Here is a 16,390-nt window from a genome sequence, read left to right as displayed (position 1 = left end):
CAAAGGGCTTTAAAATGCATAAGTCAAGCTTTTTAAAAAATCACATTTTAAGCCTATATGAAACAAAATAGACAATTCAGAAGAATTTTCTGTTTCAATGGATAAAAAAATAAATACAACGCTAGGTGACAGGAAGCAAGAAACGAGGTGTCAAAAAGGTGATATTTGCACATAATCGTAAAAAGTAAGTACACTTTAACAGAGGAGTTGAGAGACACCATTGTAGGTGGAATACGAATGAGGATATAGAGGTAAAAAGTAGAAGTGAGCTGTGGTACCTATGGCAGAGCAGGTGGAGGAAACGCTGAGAGATGAGGCTAGATGGAGTACAACCTGATTCTGCGGGCCCTTGCATGCTTTGCTAAAGAATCTAGACTTTCTAGTGTTCATTAAGGCTATAACAGTGTGTGAAAAAAAGATCATGATCTGATTTGTGCTTTAGAAAGACAACTGTGGCAGGACGTTTAGGAAAATATTCCCAGATTGGGATGACATCCATATATAAGGGATGGGGGAAACTGTCAGGACCGATTACCAGTTTTCAATTAAGTTTCATAGAATCCTGGAACTATTTATATCACAATTGATGGGGGTCATGTGTCATTCACTCGCACGACTCTGCTTCTGTTCCTTTTTATATTTTGAACTTCTATGTTATGAAGAAAGATTCCTCGTCCAAGAAATGCATGTAGACTGGGCGTGAAACTCTGATATGCAGAAAGGGGTGATTTAAAGGGAAACTCCATTTAAAGACAGAGGAAGAGGAAGCAGCCAATGAGACTGAAATGAAGCCTGCAGAGAACTAAGAGATGTGCTGAGAGAGCAGAGTCCTCAAAACCATTTGAGAAGTAAATTCTAAGAAAAAAATGTGAATCATTTCTTAGATTTTGTAATAATTTTCTACCTGATATATTTTTCCTTAGTCCCCTGAATTTGAACTAAAAAAACTGAAATGGTTAAACATGAAATTTTCATGTAAATATTCTCCTGGATCTGGATTCGTCAGGAGTTTCCACCTGCTTTCTGTTTTTATAAACACAACAAGCTGTCATTGAGCTTTTCCTATAAGCAACCCTCCCATCCTCAGCCCACTGAAAGGTGAACTTGCAGTATCTTATTTAGGTGAACAAAGCTGATAATCTGAATTTAGTCATTTTGTTCAACTGAATGTAAGTATTAAGCAAAGTTGAATACAGAAATTATCTAAACATGTCAAGAATTTACAATAGTTAGGAAGGAATTCAAGCACCCACTACCACTTCAGATTAGAGAGACCATAATCTGATTCCGGTTGAAAGACCCTAAAACACTACAACTTTCATGAGTCATTGCTGGCTCTGCAAACCTCAGCCTGATGAGTCTTACGGTCTTTTTCTCTTTGCTTCCTTGTGCTCTCACATAATCCAGTGAAAAACAAAAAAGGGTCCAACATTAAATTAGACTTAAACGCAGACGTTTCTTGTACCTATTAAATTTTGTTTTTTTGAGGAAGATTAGCCCTGAGCTAACTTCTGCCAATCCTCCTCTTTTTGCTGAGGAAGACTGGCCCTGAGCTAACATCTGTGCCCATCTTCCTCTTCTTTATATGTGGGATGCCTGCCACAGCATGGCATGCCAAGCGGTGCCATGTTCGCACCTGGGATCCCAACCGGTGAACCCCGGGCCACCGAGAAGTGGAATGTGTGAACTTAACTGCTGCGCCACCAGGCCGGCCCTTACCTATTAAATTTTTATAGCAGCTATCTGTTCTTGACAGATAACTTCATAACAATGATAGAGGCTTCACCAAAGTACTGCTCTCAGGAAAGCTATACTTAAAGTCTCAGGAGGACTAATCTTAATGAAACAGAAGTGTGCAGTGTGGACAAGGAACAAGCAAGTCATATGCCATTCATTTGATTCTCATTCATCTCTTGCACAACACACATGTTCAGACTGTAAAATTCAATGACTTTTTTGGCAGCGCCACAAAGTGAAACAGTTCCCAATGTATTCATTTAGGGATCTTCAGCCACAAGTCAAGCAAAACAAAACTAAATAAAACCAAAACACTACTCCCGTAAATCTGTAATAAGCCAGAGTACATCAGTTTATCTTGTCTTTTTCATTTCCAGAAGCCCCGATGTAGTTATTATATTTAAAAAGAGTTCCTACTTCTTCAACAGTTGAGAATTGGAAAAAAAAATAAGCCAAAGATATGAGGATAATTTCAAGACAAGGTTTTGGTGCTCAGGTTTTTGGTAACCAAGTTGTAATAAAATCTTTGCCATCAGCATGCATTTCCAAAGATCAACCAAGACTGGAAGTCATGTAAAAATGAAAGCATCAAGGGGCTGGCCCTGTGGCCGAGTGGTTAAGTTTGTGCGCTCCGCTGCAGGCGGCCCAGCGTTTCGTTGGTTCGAATCCTGGGCGCGGACATGGCACTGCTTGTCAAACCACGCCGAGGCGGCGTCCCACATGCCACAACTAGAAGGACCCACAACGAAGAATATACAACTATGTACCGGGGGTCTTTGGGGAGAAAAAGGAAAAAAATAAAATCTTTAAAAAAAAATAAAAAATAAAATTAAAATTACAAAAAATAAAAAAGAAAGCATCATAGTAAGGAAATAGGAAAGTTTCCCAGGACAGGGAGACCCAAACTGTTACCAGGCTGTCCATCACAATAACAACAAACATGTCCTGGATGCCCACCAGATACGCAGGCACTGCGTTAACCTCTTTACATACATTAACTCATTTCATCTTTACAAAAACCCTAAGAGGCAAATACTGTTAACATCATCACTTTACGAGTGAGTGAAGAAACTAAATTGAGCAAAGTTAAGTAACTTGCCTGAGGTTACAAATCTAGGGAGTATTACAGGCAATAAACATAATAGTTACAGCAATGTACATTTCTCATCAAGCTCCCATTATTTATAGGCCAAGATCTTGAAGAAACAGAAGGACCTTAGGATATTTAGACCTAATTCAAACACTAGGAAAGGATCTTTTCTGAAAAAGCCTTCAAAAATGAGAATTTAAACTTTGTTTGAATAAATTTAGGGGCGGGGAGCTCATTCTCTCTTAAAATAGCTCATTGTGACTTTAAACAATATAAATATTTTTTAAGTTGTTTATATTCTGACCCAAATCCATCCCTAGAATCTTCCAGACAATGAAATTGCTTTCAATCTCTGGAACTAGACAGAACCAAAAGAATCCTTTTCTGCACCATGGCTCTTCAAATATTTAAAGCTAATTTTCACTATGTAATGATAAGGTTTATTTTTCCAGGTTAAATACAATCAGGCATATAAATTATTTTGCCATCATTTACCATCATGGTTACTCACCTTTGAAAATATTGTCAATAAATCCTTCTTCTAGTCTTCCTAATGAGTAAGTTAAGTCCAGAATACAACTGGTCTTTTACTTTTCTTATCGGTGAAAATATGTTTTATTAATATGGCAAAATATCGCATTTGTTTTCTTGATAACCACATTACACTGTTAATGCATACTGAGTAACAATTTAGCCATCTTTTCATATGAAGAATTCTGAAGCTATATCTCATACTGATTTTCATCAGTGGTTTTGAATGTAAGTGCAGAAGTCTTTTTAACTTTCGTTTTGTTAGGCTTAACTCAAAACTTCCAGTGTTGGGGTGTGTTTGAATTCACATGCCTCCATTCACACATTCAGTCTTCTTCTAAGTACCCAAGCTTTTTATTAACCACAAACTTGGCAAGATTGTTTTCTTAGTTTGTATCTAAGTCAATATTAAAAGGGTCCAAGTGCAGATTCCTGTGGTATGCCCCAAGACACCTCTCTCCACACTCACGCTGATCCATCAACAAGCTAATAGATTTTCCTACATAACCAGATAAGGAATAAGCTGAATACCTCTTTTACAATAATGATAAAGTCTTAGCTCATTGAAAACTATCCCATCCTGGAAATATAAAACTTATTCAGATCAGAGTCATGAATAAATTAAAATACTTGGTTATGGAGATAACGTGAGTCACTCCTTAGACTCTGGTTTCAATTTCAGTACTTCTTTTCATTCTTCGCTTTTCAAATTGGTTGGTACTCACTGTAGCATGAATGCCCTGATGGTCCCATGATTTAAGTAATAAGTGAGTCCCAAGATTTCTTTTCAAAAAGGACCTAGAGATATTCAGAGATTTTCCCCATTTTCATATACCTTCTGATGTCCTTCTAAATATTTTTTTCTTAATACAATCAGTGTGTATTATAGTAAATAGCCAGATCCAAAAGAAAAATAAAACACAAAGAAATGAAATATTAAGGAGAAACTGTGACCATATAAAGCTACCTGGGTTATCAGGCTATGAGAATTTCTAATACCTGAGAGAATTCTCACAGAACTGCTAAGGCTGACGGGCCACCCATCTTTGAGCCAGGTAATTGAAGGTAGGGGAATTCCTGAAGCTTCACAAGTCAGGGACACTGAGTTTTTTTCCACCACACTGATATTTTCAGGTGTTTCATGGTTTCCTATGATGCTTGGAGGGGCTGTAAGACAAAAAAAACAAATAAGAAGTGGAAAGGAAGGTAGCTAATATATGTCACACACCAAATCCTAAACAGCTTATTGTTAATAATAAGACTTCCATTTTCTGGTCAAGACTAAGCAAAATAAGAAATCATGAAAAGAGTTTATTATTATTATTCTTTTTAGTATGACATGCCTGGAAGTAAAAATGTCATGTCTTTCTTACTAATAGCAGTAAACGACTTTCACATTGTTATTCTAAATAGTGGTGAATGATTTTCTATGAGTCACTCATCTTTTCTGGTGGATTTCTAAAAGCCTTCATGACTTTCTTATAAGCAGGATTTTATAACAAATAACCCCAATCTTGAAAATTAAAACTTATCTAACAAAAAGATATCTAAGATTGATTCCTTCTCTCATTTACATTCTGATTTCTTTAGCTTTGGCCCACACATAAGCTGAAAATTACAGAATATGAATACTGAACTTTGTGCATGTCCTAACTGGATTCAAGATATAAAACTGTGTCTATTAAATTTACCATTGTGTTGTATAGATTTGACATTTCAAATTGAATGCACACAAATAGGTGTCCCTGAGTACATGTATGTTTGGTCTATTCCTACTGACATTTATGGCTCATGAATTAGAATATTAAAGCTGACTTTAGTAAAACTCATGCCCAACTGATGCTGAGTCAGTAAATGCTAAGGAATCTAGTTTTACACCAGCCAGGACAGCTAATCTGGAAAACAGAGAATCAAGGAATATTACTTTGGATAGTATTGGACCAAAAGTACTTGAAGAAGACAACTATCTACTATCCTAAAGAATATCCAATGTATGCTTATTTCAGCAAGGTAAGAAACGAGAGGTCAGACATGGAAGGATATATGATGAGATTGATCTAGAGAAGTGGTCCATATGTAGAAAATAATAGACTATAAATAAAAGACTCAGTACTTGAGGCCTATATCTGCCATCCAGGATGCTAGAGACTATACTAGCTGGCGAATAGACTTATTGAAGCTCTTTATACTTACTATGGACACTTAAGTCATATTTTCTATCAGTCATTCCTGCTACATTCATAGCAACACACACATAACGGCCTGTGTCAGATACATGAATGTTCTTCAGCTGAAGGACGCGACCTTCATCCATTATTTCCATTCCCCTTCCCTTGGTCAAGGGGCGGCCATCTTTCATCCAGGTCACTGTCGGTTGAGGAATACCCTGCACCTCACACTCCAAGGAAATACTCTTGCCTCGAGTTACAATAATTTCAGTAGGGTGGCTGCCACTGTTGGATATAGTTGGTCGAACTGGAAAAAAATGAAATAAAATGGAAATGTTTGCTTCAGGTCTTACAACACAGGCATTTTCATCAGCCAAAGTTAAATTCACTTTTGATGTCAAAAATTAGCTACTAAAGAAAAAAACTCGGGACTAATAGACATGGCATTGCTATATTGAGAGGCGGAATTCTTCTCCAAAGTTTTTAAATGGATTCATATCTAAAATAAAGTAAGGAAAGAATGCTGTGTTTGCTACTTTTCCTGCTTGGGAGAAGTTATAGAAATATTGGAACTCATCGTTTGTAGCTCTGATTTACAGAAGTCTTCCTAGTACTAATTTTAAAATATATATGGTAGCTTAGCTCACGACCCAATGTCTGTTAACAATTCCTTTCTTCCTTCCACCTTCCACTACAGGAGTTGGGAAAGCTGAGACTGTTTCTCAGTCTTCTTTGAAAATCGAGGTGGCCACATGAATCAATTCAGGCCTAAAATATCTAAACAGAGATCTGCTGGGTGGGGCTGGTGGGGGGAATGTTTTGCTCTCCTGGTAAAAGAGATACCACCTCTCCTTTGTGCCTTCACTGTGGACTTGACGCTACAGCTGTAGTAGCCACCTTGAGACCACAAAGGAAGGACCAGGAGAATCCTAGATCTCCTGTCCCGATATGAATAAGCTGCTCATCAACTCCAGTGATTGCCATCTCAGGCGTCTCTTTATGTGAGAACATAAACCTCTACTTGTTTAAGCCACTGATCGCCAGATATTCTGTAACTTGCAGCCGAATACACCTAACTGATACTGGGTCCAAGAAAGACAATTAGTCCAACCCTAATACAAATGTGTGGGGGAAGAAAAATAAGCTAGAGTTAGTAGTCCTGTGTTCTAGTGCCAGCCGGACCACATGCAAGCCACGTGACCTGAGTCTGTCATAGAAACCTCTCTGGGCTTAAGTTTCCATGTATGCAAAATGGAGGCAATAGTTTTGTCTCATATCACAGCTCGTGTAAAGATTAAATAAGATACTGTAACTATTTTAAACACTTTAAAATTTTATATAAATTAAATACTTTTTAAGACGAGATATTTTTACATATTGTGTATATAGCCTACGGTACAATGCCACCCCTCCCAATTCCACATGTCCACTATCCTGCCTCCAACAAATTACAGCCACATTGGTTGTCTGCCATCGGCAAGCTGATGCAGAGTGGACAGCTGTACTGCTGAATAAATAACAGCCAGAAATAAGTCATTGTTCTCTGGTTATGTCAACACAATTTGAATTTGTGGGTCTTATAACCTTACTAGTGTGAATGAATCTTAAAGATATGAAGAAAAAGTAAAGGGGAAGGATAGAAAGATTGAAAGAAAATTGTGCCAAAGCCCGGCTAATCAATAACCTACTGTAAACTTGTAACTTGTAGTCTTTCTTTGCAGTTCCAGCAACATTCGATGCCACACATGCATAGAGCCCTGCATCGGATTTTTCAGCGATTGAAATCTGCAACAGCCTGCCTCCGGATAAGGTTCTGACTCGCCCTGCAGAATCAGCCAGCACTGGGGAGCCTGCAAAGAAAACCCCATGGCAGAATATGAAGTAGAAATATAAGGCATTTTGTGCACGTACTCTGATGAGTATGCATACTTATTTATTTACTTCCTAGTTCAAGTTACTCTAAAAGGCAGACAACACTGTGAAATAATCCTATGCCATAAAAAGGAGGAAGAGGAGAAAAAAGGAGGGAGAGTAGATGTTTATCAAGATTATTTTCTGCAAATTTTTCTTTCAATCAATACTGCATCTGAAAGAAAACATACTTAGAAAAACAAACAAAATAACATCTTAAAACAGCAAAACAAAAATTATTTTTTTTACTATTTTATTTATTTTCCTTTTTGTTCAAATTGTTTTAGCTTTGTTAGCTTTTTCAGTTGGTTCCTGTGTTTTTTGACATTCCATCGTAAGACTTTTTTTTTTTAAAGATTGGCACCTGAGCTAACAACTGTTGCCAATCTTTTTTTTCTTTTTCTGCTTTATCTCCCCAAATCCCCTCAGTACACAGTTGTATATCTTAGTTGCAGGTCCTTCTAGTTGTGGCATGTGGGACGCTGCCTCAACGTGGCCTGATGAGCAGTGCCATGTCCGCATCCAGGATCTGAACTGGTGAAACCCTGGGCCGCCGCAACAGAGCGCACAAACTTATTAACCACTTGGCCACAGGGCCAGCTCCCAAAAGTTATTTTTTAAATCAGCTAAAAATTTAGATGATCTGTCTGATACTTCATCAGACACAATAAGTACAGACTTATTAATTATCAGACACAATGTCTGATACTTAATGGACACAAATAAGCATTAGTTGATGAATACATTGAAAATCTGTTCAACTGCCGAATTCAGTCTTAATATATTACAAAAATGTTAAAAATACAGCAAAAATGTTTGCTATGGAAAATTATTTATTTTTGCTGAAGAAGATTCACCCTGAGCTAACATCTGTTGCCAATCTTCTTCTTTTCTGCTGAGGAAGATTTGCCCTGAGCTAACATCTGCGTCAATCTTCCTCTATTTTGTATGTGAGCTGCCAGCAAATCATGGCCACTAACAGATGGGTGGTGTAGGTCCACGCCCAGGAACTGAACCTGGGCTGCTGAAGTGGAGCACGCCAAACTTAACCACTAAGCCGCTGGGGCTGGCCCCTAGAAAATACTTTTCAAACCTATTCTAAAGAAGAAAAAATAGTTCACTGAATGGTGGATTCTTGATCATTATAGCTGCCCTATAATGCATTTGATTAAAAAACAATTAACGAAGAAAATTCATTTTTTCTGGGGAGCATTTAGTCTCAAACTGAAGATTTTGAGCTGGATATGGTTGAAGTTTCACATGCTGCCCATTTAAGATAAAGAATTATACTGTCTAGTATTTTAGTATGCAAACTCCAGGAAAGTTTGTTAATAAATTGACGTTTGCCAAATAAAACATAAATTCATTTAATATTTATATTTCATTTTATAAATGTCAAAGGATGAAAACTGACCTTTCTTCTTCCAAATCAGATTTGGGGGTGGAATACCACTTGATTCACACAACAGGCTAATAAGATTCCCTTCAATGACTGTAAGTTGAGTAAGTTCATCAGAACTGTAAATATTTGGTGGTACTGCAAAGATAAAAAAAGGAAAAATATTATTTTTACACTCATTTAATATGAAATTTCCCTAACTCTTTACATGTAAAAAAAAAAATGTTCCAACTCAAATGACACAAGGAAATAATTGGTACTTGAGATTAACATATCAACACATTAAAAGTCAACTGCAAGACATAGAATAAATACATAATAGCAGACTTCCCATTTTCACAGATAGAAAATTATCAAAATATTCAGAGTGGTATACAAAGAAGGTGATCGAGTACAGATATTTGGATATCTTGCACCAAAAAATTAAGGCACCTACCAAGTTTAAACCTAACCCAGTCATTTGTGCCCGGCCAGCTTCGATAGCTCAGATGCTGAACAGAATTGGAAAACCTCAGGCATGTAACAGATAGTAAAGAACAGAGGCAACGAATTTGATCTAAGAAACAGACATGTTACCTATTCTAGATTGCAGAACTTGCCTCCCCACTGGCCTCCAGCTTCTCCTTGGAACCTTCAAAGTGAATCCTGACTACCCACGCTTCTCTCAAAGAGGCTGAGTCTGCAATTGCTGGCTGAACTCTCCCCACGGACACTTTTGTGGTTGCAGAAATATCAGGTGGGGATGCTTGTGCTCCCATGCTCCTGGGAGCTGAGAAGTGAGAAAATCCCTCTCACCTTCCATTGCAGCTTCCAGTCATTGTTCAACCACTCTTGTGAAAGCCTCTATTCCTTTGAGGCCCAGGCCACCAATATACTTCTCTTTCTCCGTCTTACCACCATCTGGGAACCTGGCATTCTTTATCCATTCATGGAACAACTTGGTACTTGTTTTTATCTCCTTCTTCACTTGAAGACCTGCCATCATTCTGTATGAACTCAGTACCCACATGTATAATCAGTAGCAAGGGTCGAAACATCCTCGCTACTCAGTTCCTTGATCTGCTCATCCCTTTCTCCATCAGACGTCATACCTTTTCATCATCTAGAATATTTCTCCTGTAAATTTAAGGCACTCTCTGACAACGGCTCTATCCTAACAGCTTTTTCACTCAATTATTCCAAATTCATCAATCTAATTGAATTTCAAATCCTTTCAACTTCTCGAAGTCTCCCAGTCTAGCCGCCTACTTTTTTGTTTACCGATTTCTTTATCTAGCTTAGATTTCATAATCAATAATTTCAACTACTCCTTTGCCAATATTCTCAACTGCCTTGCAGCACTGCCCTTTCTATTTGGCAACACCCCTACTCTGGATGAATCCTACAGTTTACTCTGTCATCACCTATACCATAGATGGAAAGTTCTACAGAAGAAAATGACAATTACACAAATTGCCACCACTATAAATTCATGATGTTCAGTCTAAACTCCATCTTCCTCTACTCCCATGGCTTCCACTAATACAAATACTTGCAAATCTGTATCTGTAATGCAGACCCTTTCTGAGATCTAGACTTTTATATCTGACTACTTAACATCTCAACTTGGATGCCTTACAGGTTGGGGCAGTTGTCAAACTCAACCACCTTTGTGCCCTCTCTGAGGGAAGGACACTACTGTTCATACAGCCCAGCTGGCCAACCTACAACAACATTCATCCTTTCATCTTGTTTCCACATTTCTCCTTCTAAGCAATTAATCCTGTTAATTCAATTTCTTAAATACTTCTGGAGTTTATCTGCTTTCTAAAATACAGATCGGAACAGCCCAGTCCTCCTTTAAATCCCTTTAATGGTACTGTATTGCCTTTAGAATCAACTCCATACTTTTAAAATTGATTTTAGAGACCCTCTTCAATATTCCCCTTTTAACTTTTCCAACCCAATATCTTCTCACTCTCCTCCACACCACACTAGGCTGCACGGTGAATGATGTTTGGTTCATTGAACACAGACAGTATTCTCCATGTCTTTGCAACACGTCTATCCTCTTCACAGAACTAACATCCACTCATCCTTGAAATCTTAATTAGATGTCACAAGTGCCTGATTTGTCTTCCCACAAAACCTCCTATGATAGCTCTTAGGAGATTTAATTTTAATTGGCTATTGAAAGATATCTCTATACCAGAAGACTATAAGTTTTGTGTGAACAAGTTCACTGTCTTTCTCATTAACCTCTCTATGCCTACACGTGGCATGGTGCCAAGAACACAGAGGCACATTGTAAATAATTCTGGAGTGAATCCATCCTTGATGTCTCAACTTTCTCTCCCCTATCATTCACTCTTATATCTACTTCATTGTTTTCCTCTATTAAATTATTTTTCTTGAAGGGGCATTGGTCTACTCATTTGTGAAGTACACTTTGTAGTTTATGTCTAATTTAACTTCTCTGCAGTATGTGACATCATTCATTCACCCATCCATCCATTCACATCCAACTTATTTGCTGTCTGTGTTCTTCTTCTGGGAACACCATTGTCCTTAGTTTCCATGACACAAGCTTTACCTAGTTTTCTCCCTACCTTGACTGTTCCTTCTCAGTTTCCCATTTGGATTCTCATTCTCTGTCTCCCTTCTTCTGTGGTGCATGTGAAAGTCATTCTACACAGTGCTCTTCCACACACATTCTCTTTACTCTCTCTAAGGGATCTCAACTGCTACATATGTTCTCATGTCTCCAACCTCATGTTTTTAACTGTTATCTCTCTCTCCTAAGCTGTAGGCTTATATTTCTGATGGCATGGAGAATAGCTTTGTGTGGACAGTCTACAGGTATCTCTAATAAAGCATTTTAAAAACAAATTCTTCACCTCACTTTCTAACTGATCATCTCTCCAAGTTTTTCTTTTTTCAATCTTTACTGGATAACACCCAGGTCTTGTCCATATTGGGAGTTATATGAATATTTTTTTTCCCCATTTGAAAGAAATGAGAAAGGAAGGAAAGGAGAAATGATGGGAGAAAAAGGATGGAAGGAGGTAGGAATGAAGGTAATGCTACATAACTAATATGTAGTAAATTTACTACAGAGTAAATTTTACTATTTAAAAGTAAGTTAATCCTTTTCCAGGGCTTGAATAATAGCACTTCTTTTTTTTTTAAATAGCATTCTCATAATCGTCCTCAAGATTTTTTAAAACAATAAGAATGATTTATAATTAACAAGTCATTTTCTACATAAATGCACACTTTTAAAGTTTTAAAAATGTTTGTTCTCTGACCGATCGGTGGTTACCAGGGAAAAGGGGGGGTGGGGGGAGGGCACAAAGCGTGAAGTGGTGTACCCACAACATCACTAACAATAACGTACAATTGAAATCTCACAAGGTTATAATCTACCATAATCTTAATAAAAAATAAAAAAAAATGTTTGTTCTCTGGGGGCGGCCCAGTGGCATAGTGGCTAAGTTCGTGCACTCTGCTTTCGCAACCCAGGGTTTGCAGGTTTGGATCCTGGGAGCAGACCTACACACCACTCATCAAGCCATGCTGTGGCAGCATCCCGCACAGAGGAAGACTGGCACAGATGTTAGCTCAGGGCCAATCTTCCTCAAGCAGAAAGAGGAAGATTCGCAACAGATGTTAGCTCAGGGCCAATCTTCCTCAAAAAACAACCCAAAAGTTTGTTGTCTATCAGAATCAAATTATTTCCTCTACCTATTTTTATTTTAAAATGTGTTTTGGAAGAAACTTTTATGGTCAAAGGTAAATTTCAGCTCATTATCTCAATAAATAAAAAGTTTAAACAAATACAAGCAAAATTAAGAGGGCTTAATATGTTATAAACGAATTTAAAGAAGTATTTAAAATAAAGATGAATATACTGGAAATGAGAGCACGCTTTAACAATTAGCAGACAACCACACCCAACGTAAAAGCTGTGATTACTCCTAAGGATTACTTTAATTAGTAACAAACAGTAAAATTTCAAGCCATGGTAGCTTTTTCACACTGATCAACACAGTAATCTGGTCTCCCACCTACAAGTGCACGTGTTCTCTGTCTCTCACAAACACACATAATTCACATACATAACTTGGCCTTTCGACTTATTTTTCACTTGACCAACCCACTCTCCATTCGTGGAGAAGGCTCAATCATTAGAAGATCCTGACTGTGGAAGCTAAGGGACACATTACTTGGGCAGGAGAGGAGAACAGTTATACAATGAAGTTACAGTGACAGATGTGTTTGGGTTCAGGAAGTCTATCTATAGTTACTCTTTAAATAATTATGCAAGTTGATACTCAGGACAGCATCATCTAAACATATTGACTAGTGCCCATCTATGTATTACGATGAATTCTAGTTACGTGGATGTCATTTGAAGAATTGACACAAGGAATAAAAGGTTAAACCACATACTGTATCATTTACTCCATAGGGGCTGAGCACACTTACCCCAAATGTTGACATTATAGTTTTTCTCAGTTTTTCCAGCAACATTTGTTGCCTCACAAGTGTAACGACCAGTGTCTTGAACCTGAGCATCTTCAATCTGAAAACAAAATTACACTTTGAAACCACAGTTTCTATTTCATAAGTAATGGAGCTTTTCTACTAATGTTATTTGTGATCTCATTTTTCATTAGTATTCCGAAGATTTTCAAACATACAAAAAGCATAGAGAATAGCAAAATGGATGGCTGTATGCCTATCACCCACATTCAACACTTACCAAGATTCAACAATGTTCATGTATGTCATATCTTAATCTCATTAATATTAATGGCTGAAGGTTTAAAAAGGCCTTTTAAATACCAATAAGATAAAAGAGCAAAAAAAATGACAATTTCTGAATAAGTTATTTAGGGCTTTAAAATATATAATCTTTACACATCAAGGATATCGTTCAGTAAAATAAAACTGTTATTGTTAATTTCTTACATCTTCTCCCCTAGTGGGTTTGTAAACTTCTTCAAGCCAAGTATTATATTCAATTAGTCTCAGACTCTCAGTACCCAGTTTGATGCTTGGTAGATAATTAAATATCAGTAAGTATTTTCCATGTATTTATCTGCAACATGCATTAATGCTCATTCATCATTCGTTCACTGACCATTCAGCAGTTATTGAGGACCCCGTACTGCAGGTAGAGGATACAAAAAGTACACTGTAGTATATGGTTTCTGACTTAAGCTTACAATCTAGTTGAGATTATAAAGTATATGAACATAAAAAAATCTAATAATAAACAAGGTACAAATAATAATTCAAGATAATATAAGAGGTACAACAAATAGTATAAGATTGATTGCTAAATAACTTTGCAATCAATTGTTAAAACATGAAAAAGAGAGAAAATCATTGGCATTGGAATTATCATTGAAAGTGTTTAGTACAGCAGGGGTGCACTAAAAGTTTTCATTTTCACGAGGTCTTCTCCTTATGCCCCTCGTGGGACCTGCACATTTCAGGGTGCCTGGCTGGGCTCTGTGGTGGAGATTCAGTGGACCCCAGGATGTCTCCACGATCATCACCTCTCTCCCAGCTTCTCAACCCTACTGGAATCTGTGCTCTAAAGAAATGAACTTCTATGCTCACCGAAATTTGCTAAGACAGTTCCAATCACACATAACTCTCCCCTACCAGTGCTGGGACCTGTGTTCATAAAGCTGTTTCCCTCTATCACTTGGTCAGAGATGAAGTTTGAGAATTCTACCAGCTGCTTTCTAGAACTCTGGGCTCTGCCTTGGAGCGGGGCAGTGCTTTTTGCTCGCCGCACCCCCTGCCAACTAGTTCAATTGACATATCCTACTTTCCTTCATCAGTGATTCTGGCCTTTCCTTCCCCACCAGCTCCATTATTACAGGATCATAATTCCAAGGTCTCTACCCTCTTGCCTCTAACATACACCTTCATGCTCCCTCCCACACCCTCATATGCTTCTGCCCTCCTTGTGTAAGCTTCTCAGCTTCCTATGTGTCATCATCCACTTCTCAAGACTTTGTTTGCCAGTATCAACCTTCCTTTACCAAAAAGCTGTGTGGCGTAGTGGTTAGTAGCAGGGATTCTGAAGCTATACTCCTGTATTCAAATCCCACTTCTGTCACTTAGTAACTGTGCACAGATTACTTAGCCATTCTTTCAATTTCTCAATAGGGTCACTACGAGGATTTTATAAACTTTCCAATGGCTTGTTGGCTTCCTGAAGCCCCATTCCTTTGGCTGACTTTCAATGTTAGCTTTTATTTCACTCAAATTAACCTTGTCAACATTATTTCCAAATATTCACTTTGTTAAATTCTCTGTTTCAGCCACACTAGCTTACTTGCTTTCCTGCATCAGGCCTATTATCCCAGCTAACCATAAAAAACCAAGTAGCCTTCCAAGAGCATTCCAGGCAACCACAGCCTCACCCCTTGCTAGCCCCCCAAAATGTATAGTCTGTACCATCCACTTGAGAATTAGCTCAGACTTGCAGCACTTACTGCATTTTTAAACTGAAATGTTAATTAATTTTTCATATATTTATGCAAAATTAGAAGACATGAAAGGCAGGAAATGTGTCTTATACTTTCTTGCATCCCTGTGCTAAGCACCTGGAATGGGTATTTGCTGACTGGCTGGATGATTGAGGATGAGGCACTCCTTAGAATATTTCTATATTTTCCTAGAAGCATTTTTGGATGGCTTCTGGCTACAAATATGGATAGACAATTAAATATTTAAATCTTACTAAGCATAACATTTTTAAAAAATCACAAACCTCATTAATAAAAGGGTTCCCAGAATTTTCTAAGATGAAATTAGTAGAACACTTGTAAAGACAGGAAAGTTTAATATAGGTAATACCAAAGCTATGAGCTCAGGAATAATATAAGAAGAAGTAAATGAATCTACAGCCTTACCTTTAACATACTCCCATTTTCAGAGATACTGAGTCCTGGTTTCTTCAGCAAGAGGCGGCCGTCTTTTAGCCAAGTCAGGGTAGGTGGGGGAATGGCATCACTTTGACATAGTAACTCTACAGCTTGGTTAATGAGGACAGAGATGTTCTGTTCTTCTCCCATAATATTTGGTGCAACTAAGTGAAAGATGGGTTTTCCCTCAGGATGAAACAGGCCAGCACACTCTTATCTTATTAATCATCAGGACATATACTGAATAACTTTATTCATTCTTTTTAAGATGTAGGATCACAATAACTCTAACATAGCCTCTCTGCATCATTTGGTTCAGAATCAAGTATTCACAAATCACTGATTAATGTGCTCCTCTTGAACAGAAATAGTTGTCACCAACCTTTCACTTAAAAAAGTTTTAGAACTGGAAGTTCTCACCAAGTGGCCATTTAGGAAACTTTTTGAACTGGATGTTACTGCTTAAGATTTTCAAAGTAATAAATCATTCATGAAATATTTTGGAACTAAAAATGAATTAAAAGAAAATATACTTTCAATATTTATTTATATTTTTTGGAGGATAAAATGAATTTCATAGACACAGGGGAAAATAAAAAAAAGAGAAAGAGACCATCCAGGCCCA

General features: G+C 37.6%; 1 protein-coding gene across 6 annotated transcripts in view; it reads right to left on the bottom strand.

Moving 5' to 3' along the window:
* The window catches only part of HMCN1 (hemicentin 1), a 433,459-nt gene that overhangs the window by 134,034 nt on the left and 283,035 nt on the right, over window positions 1–16,390 (bottom strand). For all 6 annotated transcript variants that reach the window (XR_006891498.1, XM_046681569.1, XM_046681570.1 and 3 more), the window contains 6 exons: window positions 15,754–15,929; window positions 13,304–13,400; window positions 8,852–8,974; window positions 7,215–7,376; window positions 5,552–5,833; window positions 4,358–4,525 (listed from right to left, as the gene is read on the bottom strand). Coding sequence is in view for 5 of the 6 variants with exons in the window: in XM_046681569.1 (XP_046537525.1) it covers window positions 4,358–4,525; window positions 5,552–5,833; window positions 7,215–7,376; window positions 8,852–8,974; window positions 13,304–13,400; window positions 15,754–15,929 (1,008 nt within the window). In the remaining variant the exon portion in view is untranslated. The remainder of the gene's footprint in view (window positions 1–4,357; window positions 4,526–5,551; window positions 5,834–7,214; window positions 7,377–8,851; window positions 8,975–13,303; window positions 13,401–15,753; window positions 15,930–16,390) is intronic.

The sequence above is a fragment of the Equus quagga genome, chromosome 13 (genome assembly GCF_021613505.1).
Source record: "Equus quagga isolate Etosha38 chromosome 13, UCLA_HA_Equagga_1.0, whole genome shotgun sequence".
Classification (NCBI taxonomy): Eukaryota; Metazoa; Chordata; class Mammalia; order Perissodactyla; family Equidae; genus Equus; species Equus quagga.
This window is presented reverse-complemented; position numbering and strand designations above follow the sequence as displayed.